At 40.9% G+C, this 24,610-nt stretch overlaps 1 protein-coding gene across 1 annotated transcript in view; it reads left to right on the forward strand.

Annotated features, from left to right (window-relative positions):
* neurl1aa (neuralized E3 ubiquitin protein ligase 1Aa) overlaps window positions 1-24,610 on the forward strand; it is a 56,222-nt gene that overhangs the window by 25,612 nt on the left and 6,000 nt on the right. Inside the window, exon 4 of the mRNA XM_084715691.1 lies at window positions 13,196-13,924. Within this exon, the coding sequence (XP_084571817.1) occupies window positions 13,196-13,924 (729 nt within the window). The remainder of the gene's footprint in view (window positions 1-13,195; window positions 13,925-24,610) is intronic.

Raw genomic sequence — 24,610 nt, forward strand, 5'->3', positions numbered from 1 at the left:
AAAACATCTCCTTTTTTGAGCTTTTCAGCAGCAAAATATATTTTAGCCACATAAAAATATGTAATGTTTGAACATTAAAGTGACCTGCAACTTTGTGTTTTGCAAGTTAAAATGATTGTTTTTCCCAAAGGGAAATCAATATTTTGCCTATTTAATGGTGGTTTCCCGTCAGAAAAGGCAATTTGACATCAAGATAAAGTCATAAAAATGTTAGCATAAACTTATGCTAACACTAGTATACACTTTTTTATATGGCTAAAATATGTTTTACTGCTGACCCTGTACACAGCTGCACATTGCTGAGCTTCCTACACCAGTATTCCTGTTGTTTCTCCAGACTGGCCAACCATCGTCGCTGTAGTAAAGCACTGTTTATGAGAAAGTCCTTCATACAACGCCACTTAAAAAATTCCAAATGATCCCTTTAACAATACTCATGGAGCTTGGAGCTTCCTGGAGCAAGAAATATTACAACATTCTCTTTACAAGCCTTCTCAGACTTGATTATTATGCGTGACCAGCAACTCAATCAGAACAGGCTGTAGAGCATTATCGTATTAAGGTATTAATGACATATGAAATTTGGATTAAACCAGTTGGTCTGGTGTTGGCCCACATGTAAATGTGATGGCAGCCTTAGCTTGCTGGTGTAAAGAAAGATTGAACTGGGGTGGGAGAGCAGGAGAATGTGTGAGAGACGAGAGAGAATAAAGAGAGGTAGATTAAGCACAACCTTCTCCAGTGGTATAATTTCGTCTGCCGTTCTCTTCCAACGTTAGTAGGAAATGTTTTCTTTAGGCCACAGCTACAGAGAGACTAATTACCATGAAAAACTTACTGAATATGTAATGACCATGAATACACACTTTGAAGTAAAGATCCTAACTAGAACCATAAAGGGTTCTTTGGCTTGACCCGATAGGATAACCCTTTTTTGGTTCCTAGTACAACCTTTTATAAAAGTTTCACATGGAACCCTTTCAGAGGGTTCTACCTAGAACACAACAGAAAGGGTTATACTGAGAACCATCTGTGAAAGACCCAGAACCAAAGGTTCTAACAGAGAACCCTTCTATGATGTAACAGTTCCACTCAGAACTCTGGAGGTTCTATCCAAACCTTTCCACCTTATCTAGATTTTTATCTATCTAGGTTTTATCTAGAACCGACTCAGGGGATTCTGGCAAAAAGCTTTTTATATTCCAACGGTTTTATCTAGAATCCACTGAACCCAGGGGTTCTACCAAAAACCCTTTTATATTACGGTACAAAGAACCCTTGACAAAATCAGTTTTACAAGTCAAGGATTTTAACAATCCTTGAAGAAATTGTTAATAGAAACAAACAGTAGGGCTCAAGAGTTGTATCATTTCAAAAAAATATAGCAGGTTTTCATTTTTCTCTGAGAAAGAGCAGAATTTAAAAATTAAATAACTGAGAAAGTCTGTTTTTGCACTTTTGCTCACTGACTGTACTTTGGCTCCACTCCTAGGACTCCACTAACATGAAGTTATCTGGAATGACAGAAGTCTATTTGTTGTGTTGTCCAGCTCAGAGAGAAAGACAGTCCAGGGATCCCATACTTCTGGGAGAAACCGATTACTTTCAGTGAAATGATGATTTGATTATTGTGCGCACTTGACTGGCACTGGTGTTTGACTTGGCAGGATTCAGCCTCCCAGTTAATAGCAGCACTTATGAATCCTGATGCTTGATGTATACCCTCCAACAAAAATACACAAAGCAGAAAAGCTGGTGTAAATCTAAATTTTTCGCTCTTATGTCGGAAATGAAGTGGGTTTAGTGTTTTAAAGACCTCTAGACATCAAGGAAAGCAAATGTAGCCGTGTTGTGTTTCTTGGCTCAAGTGTGCTGCATATAATTTATGACGGTGGTTGGTCAGAGAGCACAAAAGGCCAAGAAGAATAAACTGGATTTGTATAATTTGGCGTTTAGAATCAGTTTTAAATTACTCTTCCTTGGCTGGATACTCCCCTACACTAATCCCCTCTTCAAAGAGACAAATCAGAGAACATTAGTCAAATAATTCCATTTTATCCACTTTATCAGTCGTAAAAAATTCAACAGATAACTTTTAATGGGGGTAAACTGGAGGTAACTCTTCAAGATTTATGTGGAGTTTCCTGTTTTTCCTCAAATCGTGCTCAAAAGAAGTTATTTTCAAAGCGTGATGTTTAGTGAAGACCCTCCAAAACATCCAGCTCGCCCTCTGAAGCAGCGCCAGGGGAATCAAGACCATATTTACTGCACCCTGCTTATACACTTTTGAACCGTGACAGAATGACAACAGGAGTCACGGGGTGTATGAATGTGCCTTTATGACCCAGTTCAAGCAAGTTAATGACCGCCAGTGTGCCTGCTCAGAAATCTGATTCAAAAATAAGACAGCTATGTTAGTCATGTGCTGTGATTGTGCCCCTATTTAACAGATAATTCCATTACAACTTGATACATATTTTCATAGTTTTCACTGTCATTCCTTTTGGTGAGAATGATGATGTACTCACCAAATTAAAGGGATAGTTCACCCCCAAAACAAAAAGGTATATCTTTCCTCTGGCCTATGGTATTATTTATCCATCCAGATTGTTTTGGTGAGAGTTGCCAAGCTTTGGAGATATCGGCCATAGGAATGTCTACCATCTCTTGAATATATTGAAAGTAGATGGCATCGGATGGTAAATATACACTTGGAAAAACTCATCAGCAATGTCTCTCTCCCAAAATCATGTCCTGGTTATGCACACTAATCCACAGACCTTGTGAGAAGTCTCAGGTAGGAACTTTTTGCGTTCTACCAAACTAAACTGCATCTACTCATGGAAGAGAGACCTGAGCCCATGACAGCATGTGATGTAAACATTAACCATCCTTCATGGCTGAGCTGTAACATTAGCACCACTGAGCTAGCTAGCATGGTGATATGGTTGGCAGTTGTGGTTCGATAGAAAAAAAATAGTTCCTACGTGAAACTACTGATGACAAGGTCTGTAGATTTATCTTGAGTAACTGGGTCAGGCTTTCTGGAAAGACATGCTGCTGTTGAGTTTTTCAAGTGTACTTTTTGGTGCTGGTTCAGTTATATTTGAGAAAAGGCAGACATCTCTACAACCATTGTCTCCAAAAGTCTGCAACACACACCAAAACAATCTAGCTGGATTAAGAGCACTGCAGGCCAGTGGAAAAATATGCGTTTTTGATTTTGGAGTGAACCGTCCCTTTAAGTAGCTCTGGGAACACTGCAAAATCAATAGAACACAGTCTGATGGGGCAAGAAACATGAGCAGGCAGACAATCATACTGGGTTTGATCAAATCCTGGGGTTTGCCAACTTATTTTGAAAAGAAAACAAACAAACTGACTGAACAGTAAAATTATTGGACTTCTTGATAATTACAGACATTTCTGTCATGCTTTTGGTTTTGACTCCAAATAGATATGTAGATCAGAGCTGCAATAAGACAGTCGTTTAGTCAACCAACAGAAAATAATCAGCAACTATTGGCAGCAAGCTAAAAAATAGTAAACATTCTGTGTTTCTAGTTTGTCAGATGTGACCACTTTAGATTAATCAAACAAAATAACCAAATTCAAGACGTTGCTGTGCCAAACTTCTCTACACCACTGTCACAATGTGTTTGCTCAGGATGGGAATTTTTGGGTGTCTGTTAATAACAATATAAAAAGTACAGACTAGACCTCCCTTTATATTGATGAATTGGTGCTATTTTGATAAAAATGACCTAAATATGAATGGAACTTTTTCACTTTTTTTATTTAATAATAAATTAATCAAGAAAATAATTAGGTGATTAATCAACAATAAAAATTATGGTCAGTTGCAGTCTTAATCTAGATAATGTGTCTCAAGACTTATTTACAAACTGTCCAATGAGGTTTGTTGTAGGCCTGGTCAATATATAGATATTATAATGATATTGTGGTATTAGACCAGATATCATATTAGATTTTGGATATCATTACACCATGATATGGTGTTACTGTTGTCTTTTCCTGGTTTTAAAGATTGCGTTACAGTAAACTGATATCCACATTACTGATTATTATTTATCAAAAAAAAATCATGATGTTAATATTTTGACCAATAGTCAAATAGTCAACCCTATAATATAGCAATTAAAGCAAAATTTACTTTAAGTAGTCATTGTGCAATGAAATGTTCCCTGTCAGTGTATTTAGTAGTTGATTTGATTAAAAACGCTGCTGCATTATTGTGTGTTGCATTTTACTGTTGAACTACTTTACATCAGTGCATCATATTCTCATATGTTCGTACTGTTTGAGAATTCATGGTATGTTATTTTCGAGCAAATGTGTTTATCAAAATATGTATTGTAAATATAGTTTAGAAATATAAGGTATTATTCACCATTGCCCAGCCCTAGTTTGTTGCATCACTTTCATTGTAGCTGTGTCACCAAATCTCAGTAATTACAATGGTGAGTGTGATGATCACCAATAACTAGCAGAAATGATTGCCAAAGATATCAAGATTAAACTGAAGTAGGCATATTATCTACAATTATGTTACTCTTACTTAGTAGTACTATTAATTTTTCTGACCACAACAAACTGTAAACACAACAGCTTTCACATTACACATTTCACTTGATCCATTGTTAATTTAAAACTATGAATTAGTCCAGCTTTAAGAGTTGAATCGGTTTTCTATAAATATGAATTATAGCTTCATGTGTTGAGGGTGTCACTGTTCTCTCTGTCATAAATGATTAGCCTAATATCAGCCTTCCTCCATGCCTGAGCACAAGAATAAAACAGGGGGGCTTTAATATAAGAACCTTATGATGGAAGTTATTAACGCCAAGGTCCTGGCATGCTGATTGGCAGGGAGGGGGCGGTACATGCTGAATTCTCCCGATGACCTAAGGGACAGGGCTTTTTGTGACTTAGCGGGCATTTTGCCTGGCTCTTTGTTATGGCCATGTGTCACCCTGGGAGCCTGCTGCTCTTTCCAAAAGCTTCGGGTTCAAAGCTGCCTAGCCTGATCAGGGAGCGGGGATTGGGCCAACGCCAGGGAATAAAGAACATCCCAAACATCCAGCACAAAGACCCCTCTGACTCCATCTCTCTCTTCTCCTATCCCCCACTCTCTTAGCTGTTTCATATCTCTGTCTCTCATTCGCCTGGCTGGTCAGTCTGCGTTTCTTAATCCGCGGGTCGGTCACTGAGCTGTACGCGGCTACTTTCTCCCTCAAAGAGCGCATGTTGTCTCCCTGACTCTGTGCTTTATCTTTTCTGAGCAAAATCTCCCTGGATATCCATCTCTACCTTCTGTCTTCATAGCTGATCCCAACAGAACACTTTTTTCCTCTCCTCTCCTCTCCTCTCCTCTCCTCTCCTCTCCTCTCCTCTCCTCTCCTCTCCTCTCCTCTCTTTTTCATTTTCTCTTCCTAGTTCCAGCTCCCTCTTCACCTTTGCCGACATCAGATGAAACTCTCCAGAGACTATGGATAAAGATAAGCCCTGTGAGATAGATTGTGTGCGTGAGACAGAGTAAATCCCCCCCCTCCACCCTCTATCCCAGCTCTCCCCCCACCCCACCCAGCTCCAGCACTGGCTCAAAACCCTGGCACGTTCCGTCTGCTCAGGCCAGCAAAGCCACTAAGCCAGCCTCTGCCTCTATCCACCTCCCCATGCACAGCATTAGCTAACCTGCTTTGCGGCTATTCCCTAATCAAAAACATTTACTGCGTGAGCCAGTGCTTGTGCGGGCCAAAATAGACACGCTGCCATTCTCCCTCCCATCGCCCGCCACACTTGTCCATCTATTTGTGGTGGATTAGCCCAACAGGTGCTTAATTATTCTAATCAAAAAAACGCTCCAAGGAGGAATTGAGGGGGGAAAAAAAGGAAAGCCAAATGGGTTTCAATTTTTAAGTCCAATGAAAGAGCTGACCATTACTCTAATGCTGCCCTGCATGCATTAACTAAAAGAGTGCACTCAGCAGGGGGCAGATCTCCATCAGGGAGCAGATGGTGAAGCACCTACTGCCATGCCACCTCAACTGGCAGATGCAGCAAGCAGAGATTTGTTTTGGATAAAGCCTTAGTATACTATAGTGCAGTATACATTTTCTTATCTAGATATATGCAAAGTGTTTTTTTGTACTGTTTAGTCTCAGCTTTCTTTAAGATGCATAGAATAGTGTAATTGTGTTATAACCAAGCATCCTGGGTTCACCCAACTGTATAACTCTAATAAGGAAACAATAAAGACGATGATTTAAACACTGCTATTTATTTAGACCTCCGAATGTGTTCTAGATATCTTGGTAGAACCACCAGGGTCGGTATGAAATAAATGTGATATTGGGTGGGTTTTTGTTAGCACCAGTAGAAGGTGGAAAGGTTCTAGATACACCCAGAGAGGGTGGCACCATTTCACTATAGGAGGGTTCTCTGTAGAACCTCTCCCAGGGGATTCTGGGTAGAACTCATTGAAACGGTCCCGAGTGGAAAGGTTCTACCTGGAACCAAAAAGGATTCTCTTTTGCAGACAAGCCGAAGAAACTTTTATGGTTCTAGTTATCACCTTCATTTCTAAGAGTGTACAAAAGCAAGGTAAAGGGATGGGACACTGAGATCTACAAGTAATATTGAGTTTGTCAGTAAAACGTATGGTGTCTAGTAGACATAGGGTGCTAAAGTAATATTTTAACATATTTTAACAATCCAATGTTTTAGCGACAGTCACTTTGTCTGCGTTTCAACCCTTGTTTGCATATTGTTGCATATTGAGTTTTCCCCTCCAGTGAGTGTGTTTTTTTTAGAGTATGTTCTCCGTCCGGCATAAAGAGAATATATGGTCCAACCCAACAGGTGCTACATTTAGAGTGAAATTCAATCAAAAGTGAAGAATCAGGTGATAACCCCCCCCCCCCCCCCCCCCCCCTTCCCCAACCCATCCAGGTTCACAGTGTCAGCAGCTGCATCTTCTACGGCCTCATTACAATGTCTTCCTGCATGAGGGAGAAGTGAACATTCACACACACACTCACACTGTTTAATGCTCCTTTCAGAGTGCCAAATTCTGGCCTCAGCCAATGGGAGAGAGCATCTGTGAGTGGTGGATTTGAAAGGGACCAATAGGACAAAGGGACTGTATTAGCTAAAAAACGCAGGTGCACCATGATTAGCGGGCAGCAGCTGGTGAGGTCACAAACGGACACAGATACACACACATCAGGTTGCCAAACACACACACACACACACACACACACACACACACACACACACAGAAGCTTTTTTCAAATGCACGGTAAATGTTCTACAGTCCTTTCATTCCTCTTTCTGTCCTCCAAGCTAACAACAAGCTTTGGGAGCACACAGTGCCTCCGTCTCACCAGCCTTTGATGAATAAAGGAGCAAAAAGAAGAATACATGGCACACAAGCCAATATGGGTTTGAAATGACTCCTCTTTGAAAAGTGAGGAGAGGAAGAGGAAAAGGGAGACGATATAAAAAGGAACATAAACCCTCGGAGAAGCTTTTTGAAAATCGCTGATAAAAGACTATATTTTTTAGAGGAATCAATTTACTGTGTGTATGAGTTTGTGTTCACACATCCTGCGTTTGAGTTAAGAGTCGGAGTGACACGCACACAGAGAGCGGGCGAGATGATTTGTGGCTCTTTGGAAGCCTCCACAGACTCCTTTCAACATAAATCCAGCATTGTCACAGGCAGCCATCCCTGCCTTCCTGGATTTACCTCTCTTCTCTGTTCTCTCTCCCATCCACTGTTATCCCCCCGAGACATGTCATCATCCTCTCTGCAGCTCCGGTCCCTCCTCGCATGTCCCGGAGGCCTTGCAACAAAGTCTATCCCATCGTAATCCAATTTAGGACGGAGTGATGGGCAGCAGAGAAACGGCCGGCTCTGGAAGACACACATACACAATTTCGTTGATGTCATTCAAATCCCCCCAGTAACTTGGAGTGAGCGAGTCGCCGACGGCTGGGCATCACAATCGGTTTGTGGTTGAGCAGCCTCTGTGGCCAAAGGAGAGGCCTTCCCTAATCATCAGAGTGCAGGATTCAAGACTCGAACCACATTAAGGTTCCTCTTCTTCATTAAAGGCCTCCCTTCAGCAAATGGCTCCCTGTCTGAGGAAATGGCATCAAATCAAGAAACGGCTTACACGGCAGATTGAGCTGTTCAGTTACAACTTAACAGCCATACGTCGGCAGGCTCTGTTCATTCCCGCAGCCTGTTCCTCTCGGTCCTGGTGAAGGTTTTCGTGGGGGCTGAGAGTCCATCAGGAGGAATTGATAGCAGAGGAAATGGTAGATGAAATCTGAGCTGGCATGCTAGTCATCTTCGGCTAGCCTGGGGGACTCACAGTTAACTGCTGCACACTTCTGAGCAGAGAGGTGTTTAATGGTTGATTAGCAGTCTCTGGGAGCTGCCCCGTGCACCAAAGGCACTGTCCTTTCCATTTTATGCCTCTGTGAAAAATCAATTAGCACAATTACAGGGCCTTAGTTCCATTAAACATTAATCACACAGTGCCACGCTCAAGGTTAGCAGCTAACATTAATTGAAGGCTGACATGAGTGTGAGGGAGCAGCGATACCATCTCAGCTTTAGAGCGTACAAGGGCTCATCAGACAGCATTTCAATGATGATGCAGAAAATCAGACACGTCACTAGAAGGGGATCAAACACAGAGGAGATCGCTGTCATCTCCAGTTCAGTTGAACACATTCGCAGCGTGATACTTGATGTCAGCCACTGTCTTTGTAGATGATGAAGGTAGACTTTTCAGAGAGTTTAGCTACTATGTGGAGTCGGAGCTTGGATCCTGTAATGTTCCTCTGTAGGGCTGAGTATTTAAAGGTCCAATACGATTTACAGTTATCTATAGGCAGACTATGACAGAAATAAGAGAGAGAGTTTTCATTAGAGTATTCTCACCAATTGTTGGTTGCCTTAGAATGAGCTCTTTATATCTTCAGAGTGAGTGGGTCATCTTTAACAGAGTCAGCATGTTGAACTGCAATGCAACTGCAGAAGGAACAAACCAAACACTGGCTCTAGAGAGAGTCTTTAGTTTTTCAGACCAGTCCTTTAAACTGAATGCTAATTATACTAATTGAAATGTCTTTGTAGCACAGAGTATCAAAAGTAAACAGAGGAGGATCAGTGTTCTTTAGCATAGAAACACAGGAATTTCCCACAATATGAAATGATACAGTAGGTTTATGTTACGACAGCCAGTTTGGCTCTAAATATTGCAATTCTCATGAGCCTTGGTTGCTGTTGCTATGAAGAAGAAGGCAGTCAGAGGCATTAATCAGAGCTGGAGCAAATTCAAAATGTTTTGTCGTTGCCTTTGGGAAGAAAACACTGTGCCACATTTGCTGAAATCATCCAGATGTGAACTGATTTAAGCTGCAGATTGTGTCATCAGGTTTCTTAAAAATGGCATCTTCAGCTTCTGCATGACATTAGTGGTACATGTAACAGAAATTTAAGCTCAGTGACAGGACATTGAGCTGAAATGCAGTTAACTAGTTGTAGTTAACTTCTGTCTTTACATTTTTATGCAGGCAAGTTTATACCTTTTAGTACATAAATTGATGTGGCCAGAATCTGACATCCCTTTTAAACATGGTATTACAATGGGATCGGTATCTGGCTATGTTAAACACACACACAGTTATGTCTTAAAGTATATCATTCATTTTCCACACACATTATTTTTGTCATGTAAGTGTGTTGAGCAGCGCATCATTTGGTGCTTTCGTGGTACAATTTAGATGTATAATCAGTAATTAAAAGTCTGGCTCTTATAGCCTTCTTGCTCTCTAAATTTTAACAACAACCAATATTTTATGTTCAGTGCAAGCCAGACTACCTCCAGATGTGGTTAGGCAGATGTGATCACAATGTATGTACACCTTGTATTAACATGCATTTTTCTTTATCCGGATAATCTGGATAAAGATCACATTTTAATACCAAGTGTAAATGGGGTCTGAGAGTGAAGTCATTCCAGCAGCAGATTGTATTATTAGTAGAAGTGTAACCTGTAGATTTTGGTCACAATTATCAGCACTCACTACTGAATTTTAACCTTGATTGGTTGTTTCTGTCTGAAATGTAAAAAAAAATAAAAATGCAGTTTTGTTATTAGCACTGAAACACAGGTATTGTATTGATGCTTTCTTGATGAATCTTCTTTGTTGCCTGTTCTTGCTCATCACTCATATCAACACTAGTACAGAAACAGCAGCAGCATTTAAGTTTTCAGCGGGTTATGAAGCAGTCTCAGTTATTACTGATGTCTGTATATGACCTACATCAGAGAGATTATTTCGATATAGTTGGTCTTAAGGCAAAGCATGGCAAGTTTTATTTGTATAGCACCATTCAAACACAAGGCAATTCAAAGTGCTGCAATGCCTGAATAGCTGCCGGAAGGTTGAATTCTTCCTGAAATCAGATGAAAGGAGCCTGTGTTTACATTTTCACCAGGCAAAGTTAAAGTGCTAGTGACATTAGCTCAATAGAAAGAAGCAGGAGGAGATTTTTATTCAGATCATTTTACTTTTGACGTTATATTTCGTGTTATTGTGATGGAAACACTACCACTTTTGTCCACAGGGGCTTCCAAAATCAACAAAATACTAAAGGTTCTTGTAGTTGCTTTAATTACGTCCCACTACTACGTAACAAGTTATACATGTGTATTAATGTTTGCTGATTCAGGCATGAATGAAAATAATAACCTCACCATATCTCGCTACTTTCTTTTTCAATTAACTACTTGCTGTAAGTCATTAGCAACAAAATCGAGGTAAGATTTTGTATTGAGAAACAAACTACAAATGTCAGACTGTTTCTATTTCAGCGAGTATTATGTCTGCTGTCATGAATCTTCCTTTGGCTTATGTCCCTTTCAGCTGTGGGAGGGCATCATAAGAGGCTTGTCTGTCCTGTTTTCACTGCTACAGTTTACAGTTAGTGGTGGGCAGCCCGTCCCACAGCCTTGCTAATTGAGGCTAAGAGGTTTATCTGGAGTCAGCCTCTCAGGTCCTGGTCAGATAGAGGGGCCCGGAGCTGACCGGGACTTGAGAGACTCTCCAGAGACAGTCGGTGGCTGGTAGCTGTCTTTCATCCTCTGTCCACCCGCTTTGTTTTTAGTCTCAACTGCTCTTCTCCACCTCTGAGACGGGTCTCTCAGTATCTTCATGGCCTCCCGTGTGTGGGGGTAATTTTCTCGTTCTTCTCTGTCTCGTTTCCTCTGTCAGTCTGTCAGTCTTGCAAATACACATGTGCATATATACACACACATACACAATCCCAGACAGCCCACTCAGAGTAACAGGGGTCTCTTTCAGGACGCCAGGCTAATTTTACCCCTGCCACCCAGTCAGGAGGGGTAGGTGGGAGAGGGAGGGAGGAAGGGGAACATTTGGAGGTGTTATTTTGAGCAGCTGTGTTGAGGCGTAGGATGAGACTGTGAGCAACCTGAGGGCAGCTTATCAGAGGTGGAGTCATCTGTGTGTGTATTTGTGTGCATGTGACCACTACTCCTGCTATTACAGACATGCACTGGCTGATATTATTGGATCTCTGTTGAGTGATACTCTACTATGGATTGCAAGGAATCAGAGCCCAACTGATACTGGATTATTCGAGCCAATGCTGACACAGTTATTACTGAGTAAAAAAATGTATCAATGTATTGGCCAGTATTCTTTATACACAATATAATATAGAGGATATAAAACACATTGTTTTGCAGTATTCCCTCAAATGTGGTTTTCAAGCAATTGTGACAAAGATATGTAATAGAGGCAGGATATTTTACAGTTTAAAGGTACAATCTGCAACATTGTTTGTAATGCACCATTTGAACATGGGTTAGCAAACAAGACAGACGACAAGGGACATAGATTGTGAATCGGTGGAGGGAGCGCTGGCAGCAAACAAAGCAGGAGAAATAAAGCTGTATGTGAATACAGCCGAACTGATCCTCAGTTTGCTTTGCCTGTGTGTGTCAGAGGAAGAGGACAGAGTTGTGGCCTCAAAACCTACCCAGATACAGTCACTACACACTGTGAGTGGGTCAGAAATGATGATTTAGAGCTGGAGTCTTCAACGTTCTTCACACAATGGACCCCTTAGCTGATAGAGAGATGGTGCAAGGACCAACCTACAATCATTTTGAGGTCCTCTCTTGTTTGAGCTTACTTGTTACACTAAGTCATCAGCAGTTGTAGCATGGCTAATTATAGCTGCGTTAGCATCACTCTACACTTTTGCAGAGTGTGTCTGTACACTTGGGATAGTAATAATTCAAGTAACTGGCCAATATGTTTCAATAATATGTAGCTAACTAGTTTGTCATTATGGATAGGAGCCGCACAATGATTTAGTAGGTTAGCGAGCTCACATGTTTGCACAAGGATTCATGGGTAGCTTTTTGTCAGTGTTTTGTAAATTAAATATTTTTGTTGTTGTTGTTTTCATGAATTTTTCATTAGATTTATTTTTGCTAACAATATGAGTTTTTTCAAACATATTTTGAAAAGAAAATTTAAACAACATACTTAATTGTTCAAAATTACATCAGACATTGTATTATAAAAAGTCTTCATTTTGGCACATATCGAACAACAGCTGATATACATACACACATATATATGCAAGGAATGAGACCGATGCACACCCATACACTCACACAAACACGTACATGCACATCCAGGCATGTATTCAGGAAAGTAATTTGTTCTTTGCTAAATGACACCATACAGCATTTTCTTGTATTAAACCAGATGATTCAGCTCTGTGCAGATCGGAGAGCAACCGACTACTTTCTTTCATTTCTTTATCTTTAAACAAACTTCCTGACACTCTCATTTGCTGCAGAGACGAGTAATTAGAATTGTCCTGCACTGCATTCAACGTGTGCAAGTGAAGTTAAATTGCTCTCTCCTTTTTATCATTATCTTGTTGTCAGACTAGCTGCAGATTCAGCCATTCTTAGAACTGTATGCTCACAACTGGGATTCAGCTGACTGCAAACTTCATCGCTGCAGGCCTCGGGCAGATTGCTAATCAAAGCAAAACACAGTAAGACCACTATTAACTGCTCTTCTTCCTCCATCTCTCCTCCCTCTCCAGACAGTGAGATTGTTCCTCCCGACTGTCTGCGCCCACGCTCCTTCACCACAGTGCGCTCCTCCTCTCTGCGGCGTGAAGCCGACGACTCCCGCCTGTCCGTCAGCCTGTGTGACCTCAACTTGCAGCAGGAGGATGGACATCCCGCCCATGCTCACTCCCACCGCCACACCCTCCACCTGGCCTCGGCCTCTTCTTCCTCCACCTGCCCCATACCGCAGAACTCCCTCAACTCCCAGCAATCCTCTCTGCTGCCATCAGCCCTGGAGAGTGACCTCCACTTCCACCAGCTGCGCGGCGCCCACATTAAGACACTGGACGAGCAGACGGTGGCGCGATCTGAGCACGCACGAGAGGAGCGCACTCTGGTTTTTACCAACCGGCCCCTGCGCACTGGAGAGACCGTCTTTATCAAAGTCACCAAGTCCAGTCCAGCACGCTCTGGCTCACTGTCCTACGGTGTAACGTCCTGTGATCCTGCAGTGCTGCGCCCCAGTGACCTCCCCTATAATCCAGAGGCGCTGGTGGACAGGAAGGAGTTCTGGGCGGTGTGTCGTGTGCCGACACCTCTCCAAAGCAGTGACATCCTCGGCTTCTTGGTCAACCAGGAAGGCGAGGTCATCCTCAGCCACAACGGCACCAACGTGGGCATGCAGGTGTGTGTGGACAACTCCCGTCCACTGTGGATGTTCTTTGGTCTGCATGGAGCTGTGACTCAGCTGAGGATTCTGGGTAAGAAAGAAGTCACATTACACATTAGAAGACATTCTTCTCCTGGATGGATAGAGAAATATATACTCAGGCAGCTGTTAATATAACTCAGCAACCTGTCCTACTAAAGTGTGGGATAGACTGCAGATACACTATACTACTATACTACTATATCATCTAGTGGATCCTACACTTCCCATAATGCAGTGGTTCTTTTCTGTAGCCCCACCCCCCACTCACACACTCACATGCACCAATTTTTATCAATCATTAACAATAACAGAAGAAGTATCTAATAAAAAAGTATCCAAAATGAATTTTATGTAAGTAGCTCTTCATTTATCCCCGTGGGGAAATTTCGGTCTCACAGCAGCAGAGATATGAGACAACTGGAAAGAAGTTATAGTTAATAAGAAAAAAAAACTAGGCAATACAGAAATACAGTACAGTACAATAAAAAATAATAAAGACAAAAGAAATACTCATAGTTGTACTGGTGAGATAAGGGTCAACACAATTGCATCAACAAACTCTTAATTTGTTCTTTAATTTACACTATATATATTCATATTCTTTCCACTTAGTTTGACTTCATATTTTTCTCCTGGCCATCCACACCCCTCCTGCAGTGACTCTATGCCGTCCCTCAGAGGCCCACCCTGCATTTTGAGAGCTGCTGTCATAATGCAATCAATAGCTTCTGTTCACCAGACACTTCCTGCCTGGTAAAGCCTGCACTCCCAGTTTATTAGGCTTTCTGTTTGAGCTAAACAGATAAATGGGACAAAATGACTGACATTAGCTTATTGCAGATATATCAGTATCTGTGAATATGTCAGCCAATAACTAACGAGAAATTGCAGTACAGAAAGGTCAAACTAGGTTTACATTTAGAAACAGAAGAAAGCATACGACAGATGGACCGATGATCGTTATTCTGTAGTCACGTGCAAAAATACCATCAGAAAATCAGCCGTCTCTTTTTCAAACATCAGTAGACTAATTTGAGCTTGAGTTAATTTGATCTTCCTCTTTAGACTGCTGCAGAAATGCAGACAAAAACAGGCAGGGGGAATGTTTTAGTCCTTGAAATGTATTTTTTTTTTGACTAAAAATTCCTGGTACTAGGACTGTGTTCAGTTTGGTAGTAGCACCACATCAGCATGTCGGTTGAAGCATCCTCAAAAAAAAATCATATCGACAAATATCTGACACAGGTTAAGTACACAAGTCACTGACTTTGAAATTGTGGTATTGTTCAGTAAATCTTGAGCTTCTCTTTTCATCAAGTGCTAACATTATTTTTTCTACACCCTGTAAGTGGGGTAATGAGCACACTTTGTTCTTTGACTGCATGCTTCATCTTGTGAATAATCCCACTTGAAAGTGTAATTTATGGTGGAAATAACCATCCTTTTAGCTCAGTGATGTGTCCCGGGTCAGGAACTCACAGATCAGGTTATTGATCTTCATTTGGCTCCACACACCACTGCTGAGACCTCCGAGCTCCGTGCTTAATTCACTTACTCCCCGGGGTTGAAATCTATTTGTGCAAAGTGTTGATCGCTCTGACAGTATGCCGATGGAGGCAAACCACGTCTCCTCCGCTTGGAAATTATAGCCCTGACCAGGACCAAAGGGTCAAGAGTTAGGGAGGCACTTTGTTACTCTGTTTGTCACAATATTTACAGCAGATGTCTTGAGAGGGGAAGCGTCTATACACATTCATAGAATTAGCGAGAAAAAGAGATGCTCTGTCACGACCCGGGAAAATGAAAAACAGGAAGCGAGCGAACGGAGGTGGAGAGAGGCTGCAGGAGGGAGGGCTGTGACCTGCACACAGCAGGGACGACAAGATGTCTCGGCGGGGTGGATACTTTGCCTGCCAGTGGTGTGCCGGGACACCTGAGGTTTGTTTACCCTTTCTAAATGCTGATAATGACAGGGGAAGCGGGAAAGGTGTGTGGCAGTTCTGGCCCGGCACTTCATTTCACCCTGCCAAGCATATTGCCTTCCCACGAGGTGCAGGCAGCTGCAGGTGGGGGGGCTGCTTTCAAGAATATGAAAAGTGGAAGACAGCTCTGCAACAGGCTATCTTTATGAATGCCACTCTGACTGGCATTTCCCACATCCACCAAAGAAAGTCTGCAAAATCCTCATTAAACGACAGCAGCACATGGATGTTTCCGGTTGCAAACGTGAACTCCATGGATTCATCTCAATAGTTACCTTTATTCTGCTATTTTGTTGCCAAAACCGCTTTCTTAAAACTTAAATGTGTATGAAGGATACCTCATTACTGAGTAAAGGAACGACCAGACCTACGCACCTTTCAAAGATGTTGATGCTGGAAAAGGGGATGATATTTGCTTCAATGTTGTTATGTCTGCCATTTGGGATAGCCAAGAAGAACAAAGATGTAAAAACAACTACCATACAGTCCTCGCTGGCTAAAATAGAAATGGCACTATCAACACGTGCTGACCAAGGAAATGAAGGGGGTGGAGATCTACAAACAAAGACAACATAAATGAACAGCAGCACACAATTTAAATATGTTCTTAAAATCATAATTTTTAACAACACACTGCTATTGTATATATTCACCCAGTGATAGCAAAAGGTTGACAGAAAAAGTGCACCATCGTTATCAGCTGTATAATGCAAATTGGCCCATGCAGCAGTGGATAGTGTCTTCTATTAATGCAGCTTTTAAGAGGCACAACAGCCAAAACAGCAGCGGCCTTTCAAAGGTGTCACGACTGTTTGTCTGTGGAGGAAAAGGCATCTATAAATACATCCTGCTTTTCTTCAGTGACAGGAGCGGAAAAGGAAGCAGAGGTTAAAAGATGTTACAGGGGAATAACATTAGCTTTAACTACACAGACATGCAAGAGAGAGAGAGACTGAAGAGAAGGCCCAGTGATGGGGCCGAATACTGACAATCTGTGTTGAAGTAAAAGTACATTCAATCCAATAAAAAATGACTTAAGTAAAAGTCAAAACCGCCATTTAAGAAACGACTGTAAAGTTACTTTCACTTTTAATATCTTGTTAGGACTGTACTGAAATTATGAAAGTAACATTAACGTTGAAGTTGGCATTACATAACTTACAAGTGAAGTTAGCTAACTTGTGCTTTAGCCCTCCACTACTACTTTCCTAATATTATATAAATTAATGTCAGTAATATTAAAGTTAACATTACACTTGAAAAACTAACATAGCTATCATTACTTAGCTAACCACCAATTTAAAAAGCACAACACATTGCAAGCTACAAGATAAGTTAATGTCAGTAATATCAAAGTTAGCGCTACATGTGAATACTTAACATAGCTAACATTAGCTAGCAAGTGACATGTTCACCTACAGTATGTAAAATGTGTTTGAGGAGGTTAGAAGAGGAATTTTTAAAGGCAGAGATCTCACTGTTTTCAAGGAGGCACAGCAAATACTTCATTGTGCAACTGTTGTCTTTTCAAGATTTTGGTATATACAGAGATGCCTCTTGTTCTGGGTTTTGCACTGTGACCATCACATTGTCATCAAAAGATGGGTGGTGCTTATTTTACTTCCAGGCAGCCTGTGTACTCCACATGTGCTCTCCCTCTCTACACTCAACCCCCATGTTTAGAGCAGAGTACTTGCAAAGAAGGTATAGAAGTATTGTTATTAACTTTATTCTTTCTGTGTCGTTTTTTACTGTTTGCATTGTCTGTTTGCGTTGTCTGTTTTTTCCCCATATTTACTATCCTTTCATATCTCTGCTGCTGTGACACTAAAATTTCTCCATAAGGATAAATAAACAGCTACCTACCTACCAACATATAAATGGTAAATGTCGCGAAGTAAAATGTAGTTTATCGGCTCAAAAATATACTTGAGTAATGAGTAGAAGTACAGTTTAAAAAGGGAAGTACTTGTTCCTTTAAAAAACATATTTTTTTTACTCATGTAAGATATTTGTTTCTAGTTACTACCCGTGCCTGAAAAGGGTTAAATATTTCTATCAAAAGTCTTCAAATACATTGTTACAGGATTTTAAACTTGAGTCTTGCATGTCCCAGCAAAGGATTCACTATGTTCACAACGGACTAGTGTTGTCCTATTAGCTTGACCCACTTAACATCAACTGACAGCAAAGTAACTATGACAGCCACGTCAATACAAATCACAGTGAGCTTCATTTTACAGTACCTTTGATGTGTAGGGAGAAAATGTCAGTGTTCAATTTAACAAATGCTGAAATATCAGGAAATTCAGCCTTCATGGACTTTATGTGTCACAGTCTCCTTTTGAACTTCAAAAACAGCAAACCGAACCTCTTTTTCCAGTGCAAAAAATTAAAATGTCTTGATGGTACAGTGCGTTATCACACAGAGAGATCACCTACTTTACTGCTAAATTACGTTTTGGCTTGGCAACTGTGCATAACAGACCACCTGGTTTTTCTTTGTGCATTATAACAATCATTTAGTGAAACCAGAGAGCCTTGGCAGCACAACAAAACAGAAATAGCAGAACAATGAGAGCGGTCCGAGGCACATCTCCTTATCAGAGCGGATCTTGGAATTCCCACTGAGGTGTGAATCATCTTTACCTTCCAGCTGCTTTGAATTAGGAAGCGTCTCTTATCTCGCTCTTGCAACTCTTGATCTATTGCTTTGTGTTGACTGGAGAGCAATTTAGCTTTCAGTTAAGCTGAATTCGAGCCATGTCTTCTACTTGGAGTGAGGGATGTTAAACTTGAAAGCCTGGCAGTCCCAGTGGGCTCCTGCTCCTCAGGATGGCAAGATAAAGCAGTCATCACGGAGGCCTCTCACTTCAAACAAAGCATGAAGTAATGGACCTCTCTAATAGGAACAGGCATACTCAAACAGACACATCAGGGTAGCTCAGGTCAGCACAGAGTGCTCGCACAGGGTAATGATGGTGAAGGAAATCGATACTGCATTAGTTCTATTAGTAGTGATGGCAGTGGAAGTCATACTTATTTTAGCATTTTAAATTAAAATTTTCCTTCTCTCTATGCCCTCTTTCTGTCTTCTGTCACGCTCATTTCTGCCATTTTAAAAATTTGATTTAAATAGAACACAGGCATTCTAAAGCACTTAAGCACTGACTTTACTTTTCAGACTCTGCAGCTCTGTCCACTATTTATACAGTCTATGGTTTCAGTAATATTTCACTCCAAACCAAAGTGTTGGTCTTACTGACTGCCCAAATGACCGGCTGACATCCCCTGAGACACACCGGTAGCAAAGAGCAAAATGCACCCTGTATGTGGGTGGTTTAGTCTGACATGCATAAAAACTGACAGAATCTGTGTTTTCCAAGCTCACAATGCCAACACATGTCAGCTACAGTTGTAGCCACAGGGAGACAACAACTCACAGACTGCATGTCACCACAGTATTTTTATCTATTGTCCAAATATCGCTTATTAGTGCAATTATACCAAAAAAAAATCAGAAAACAGACCAGCTGACAGTTGAACTTTGAGAGAGGGATACTGAAGGGACCTTGTGCCTTGCGGCGTGGAAATAGGACACCCATCCAGTGACCCACTTCACATGTATTATAGATTCCATTAAAATGTCAGCGCGCTCATGCTCAAGTGAAACGTCTCACCACCCACATCCTCATACACTGCAGCTGCCACGCTCCTCTCTCCTCCTCCTCCTCTCAACTTCTGTCATCTTAGCTGGTGTCCCTTCTTTTCTCTTCTCTGCTCTCTCAATGTTTTTTTTTTTGTTTTCCTCACCATTCTATGCTCCCACCTCTTTGTTTTTACCCCCCCCCCCCCCCCCCCAATAATCACACATGCACCCCTGCTGCAGGGTCGAACATACACGCTTACATACTAACACTAACACAAGCCCATGCGTGTATATTCCCTATATACACACAAACAGGCTCATTGGTCATCTATAATTCACTAAAAGAGGGTAGCATGGTATGACGTGATCATGTAGCACTGTGTGTCCTTTTCCCATAATTGCCCTATTCTCTCTCATGTTCATGGTCCACTAAAGTTTCTCTGAGTCTGTCTGTCCACATGTGTACTAGGCAGGGTGTTGGTTTGGTTACATGAAGTTAGAAGCTTTTCATGTAACCAAAGTAGATGTGAATGCTATGTCTTACATTTATAAATACTGTAGACTGTACTATTATATAACTGTACTGTATTAATTTAGAATAACATGGCATCAGTTATCAAGACTTAAAAGTTTTCCTTACCTGATATTATGATAAATATTGCTTGCCTCTATGTTTTGCTGCCTTATCTTGGCTGACTATAAGTAATAACAGACCATAAAGGACCAGCGTGTAGGATTTAGTGAAATCTAGTGTTGAGCTTGCAGATTGCGAACGCCTTGTGTCACGCTGCTATTCCAAGTGAGTAATAGAACCTAAACTGGGCAACTGCAGAAACATGGCAACCCCATGAATGAGGACCTTCGCCCTCTGTAGATATAAGCTGCTCATTTTAAGAAAACACAATGATTCTTATTTTCAGGTGATTAAACTCTAATGAAAACATATTTTAAAATATTATACATTGGAGACCTTTTATATTGATCAGTTACCATCTTATTGACATTTGCATATTTTTGCATGAATACAAAATAATTAAATGCATAGATTTGTCACCAAAGTCTCATTGTTTGAGTAGACTGCACAAGGGAAACTTAAAGGGAACTACATTTTTCATAGAGAGACAATGACATTATTTTTGCTGTCATGATGTCAATGTGCACGCAGCGGCAGCCCCAGGAAGCCAGCAGGAACCAGACAGATTACTGCAAGGCAAAGTGTCATGGGAGTAAAGTAACAAGGAATAATAATAACATAATTATCTTAGTTTAAATTTTCTTCCATAGGTTGACATTTATGAAAAGACCCAGAATAAAGAGTATTGGATTACTTGATTACTATAAGAGGTTTCCACTGTATTTAATTTCTGCCATATTTGTCTAACAAACCCCCATATTTCCTACACCCTGAACATTTACATTTTTTTTTTTTGTACTGGAAAAAGGTGCAGAGGAGTTTGATGCATTTTTACAGCCCTGCATGATGTCTGCAGGTATTCTTCTCAGGCTGTAAATAAAACTTCCATCAATCAGAAGGGAGAGCATCAAATCCCAGGCAAAAGAGTAATCAGTTCCCTCACTGTTACTTGTAACCCTATAAACACAGTATGTCCCTGCATCTTTGTGATTGTAACTTAGGCACCATCTGCGGGGCAGCGTTGGGTTTCATGACCAAATTATTTGACTTGATTTTGTTTGTTTAAAATACTATGAAATGTAAATTATCACTTCCATGAGGCCGTTCAGTCAAACAGTGAGAGATCACAGGCCATAAACAAAGCTCAAACTGCATGCAGTGTACGCAATTTATATTGTGTTCATTATAATGTTGATTCATGTTGAAATTACATTCTTATGCCTCAATAATTGTTAATACCACCAGATAATACACCAAAGTTTTTAGATTTGGAGCCGACATATATCGTGATAGTACGCTTCTGTTTCCAGGTTAGAAAATGTTTCATTTTTGGGTTTAATATTAATCTCTCCTCCTCACCATGTCTCACCAACTAACATTATATAGGCTGGTGACATTTAAAAATAATGTGCTGGCGACATCATCCTGGAATTTCACTTAGTATGTTGCTTGTATGTCACATGTTGCAAAAATTGTGTTGCAACTTCATTCCTGCAACAATTTTGAATTAGTAGGGCAAGCAATATTACTCAGTGCACATGAACACTCCCTTTAATGAATGCATCAACATATTGATCAACTCCTCTCTTCTGTCCTCTGGATTCCTGCTGCTGGACAGTGTGAAGATTCTGTTCAGGGATGTTTTTAACCTTTAACATTTAAGTAAATCAAACTGAAATAACTGAGGTGAGTGTTTCCACCCATCTAAAGTAGAAATGATGGCCTTGGTACCAGGGTGAGAAATTAACTTTCATGTCTTCTTTTTCCAGGGAGGTCTAATGATTGAATGATGAGCTATGATTATTCTGTTGTGTATTGGCTAAATCAGTGAGCTTATGCCTAGATTGGCACTCCTGTAAAATGATGGTTTGCCTTGTATAAGAGACATTTTTCACAGCTCAGTTGTTAAGTATTGTTAATGATATTGCTGGTTTTATTATTTGTTGGTGCAGTGGTTTGTGAGAAGTTAGCATTTTGTTTTGCTTCAGGTTGAGCAAAGGATGAAATTTAGGAGTGGAAAACAATTTGCTCCAATTACCATTTTCTAAACCTTCTAAAACAGATCTTTTTTTTTTATTTTGGACCCTCTGTCTTTGTAGGCATACTGAATGCATGCATGCAAACATGTATACATGCATTCATACACACACTCACTACACTTGATAAGGAGATAAACAACTCAGGGGTGTACGACTGTGTCCTCCCTCCAAAACAGCTCTTTTTTCCTCCTAAGATAATATCTCAACCACAAACAAAAAGAGACTATTAACATTTTATTGCAGAAGGGTAAGCCATGACCTTAAACTGCTATCTTCTGTGCTGCTTTCCTCTCATCCGATCTAAACACGCACAAAAAAAAAACTAAGCCAAAGTGCACATTTGTCCTGATCGTGCCTCAGAACAAGAGATTCAGTGCAGTTAAATTCACAGCCACCCATTTTGAAACGGTTTGTGTTTGAGGATAGCATTTCACCAAGAAAATGTTAATGTAAACTTTTTTCATGGGTCCTTTCCCTCCTCTTCTTTCTTTCTTTCTTTCTTTCTTTCTTTCTTTCGGTTGCTTTTTCAGTCTACAAACAGACCTGGGGATTTTCCATTTAACCCCCTCCCTCCCCTCAGGTTGAAGTGTAAAAAGTGTTCAAAATCTTTCATTCACACAAGCCTGAAGGCTGTCAGGGGTTATCCTTACACACACAAACACACACTAAGCCCCCAGCCCTCGGCCTCCAACGTCCTCCTCTGCACCCCTCAGCCCCAGCCCCACCCACCTCCCTCGTCACATATTTTGCATACCTCCCATGCTTTAAAGGAGGAGGCTCCCTCCATAGATGTGCTCGTGTGTGCTAAAGATGGATGGGTGATTAGATGGGTGGATGGGAGCAGATAGCAGCAGAGATGTGGCCACAGAGAGGCAGCCTGCCTCTCACAGCTGTTCACACAGGTCGGTTTAATCTGGTGGTGAACAGGCAGGATCAGGGCTGGGCACCACAGATCCTGCCTCAGCTGCCCGGGATGGGAGGTGCCCGCCTGCCAGAGGGATTAACTGGGAGGGATAGACAGACAGAGGGAAGGAGGGAGGGAGGGAGGAGAGGGACATGGAGAGAAAGAGGATTCAGAGCTGCAGGGTGATCAGGCTAGAGTAATCCGATGAAAGGTGAAACATGACGAGTCCAGTAGCACCTTGTAGGGGCAGCACAATGATTTACTTGTGAACGCTCACAGCATGATGGTTTGATTGTGAGCCTTTATCCACAAATATGGTTCACATGTTGTACATATTCTATAATCACTGGGGTTTTCTTGAACTGTTGTGCTTTCCCTTGTCAGTGCACCTTTAAGGCCTCAGCTTGCTTAGAACCAAATGTTGTCAGATCATCGATCATAATTTGCAACACCATTTCCATCGGTGGACGTTGGGGGCTGTGTCCCAAAATTTTTGTAACTTTCCAAAACAATCCGACAATCGTGCCAACTTCATGCATCGGTTGCATGCCGTAGGTGTAGCTCTTTTTTCATTCTCCACCGCACTTCTCACTTCATCACCTTTTGTGATGTCTGCAACACCATGAATGCTTTCAAGGAATGACTGTAAGAAAGTCTGTGCCGTTATCCTCATTTGAGCTTTTACTTTTGTCACACACTTCTCTATGATGGCAGTGTGATTTGCCCCACGTCCATTTAGGACATTTAGATGTGGTCGGGAAAGCTAGTTTGTTCCAAGCATACTGAAACCTTTATTTTCTTTATTGTTTATGACATAGCTTCTGTTTATTCAGTTGATCCATAACACGGGACAAAAATGAGCATATTAAAAGTTTGAAAATTCATCAGGAGGAAAGCAAAGTAAAAACAAAAGAACACAGAAGTGATAAAAAAAAGTTTAAATGAGACAGACAGAGTCAGTCATTACCACACCATATGGCCCCAAACACAATTCTCATGCAAGCTGAAACTCTTTGTATTTGTAATGTATTTGATGTGAGTTAGTAAGAATTTCTAATTGCAAGCAACAGTGCCTTTCTGATCATTTATGTTAGGATTGCAAAGGATTGCATTTCTAGTAAGATGATAGAAGATTGAGGCTACTGTATTTATTTAATTTAACAACTTCAGATCTTGTTTTTGTATCTCTAGCAATGAGTTCCATCTGTTGTAATAACATTGTACTCACCAAAGTAATTGTTTACAGTCGAGAACACAGTGGTACCACAGGTCCAACAAGTGCAACAAGTATGCAACATTCAGACAAGTTTAAAACAACCCTACAGGTTAGTCAAATTTATTTAGAAAAAATAGAGAAGATGAGTCTGAAATTGCAGCCCAAATGATCCATTGTTAACATTTACCATTAGTGAATAGTAACTTCACATTAGTGAAGTTGCCACTTTCCAGTAGCTAACTAAATTAAACTTTAATAAGTACAGTGTTAATTGAACTGATGCATCCAGTGGCTAGAGCAATAAAAATAAG

The sequence above is a fragment of the Lutjanus erythropterus genome, chromosome 3, assembly GCF_056507025.1.
Source record: "Lutjanus erythropterus isolate fLutEry1 chromosome 3, fLutEry1.hap2, whole genome shotgun sequence".
NCBI classification, from domain to species: Eukaryota; Metazoa; Chordata; class Actinopteri; order Lutjaniformes; family Lutjanidae; genus Lutjanus; species Lutjanus erythropterus.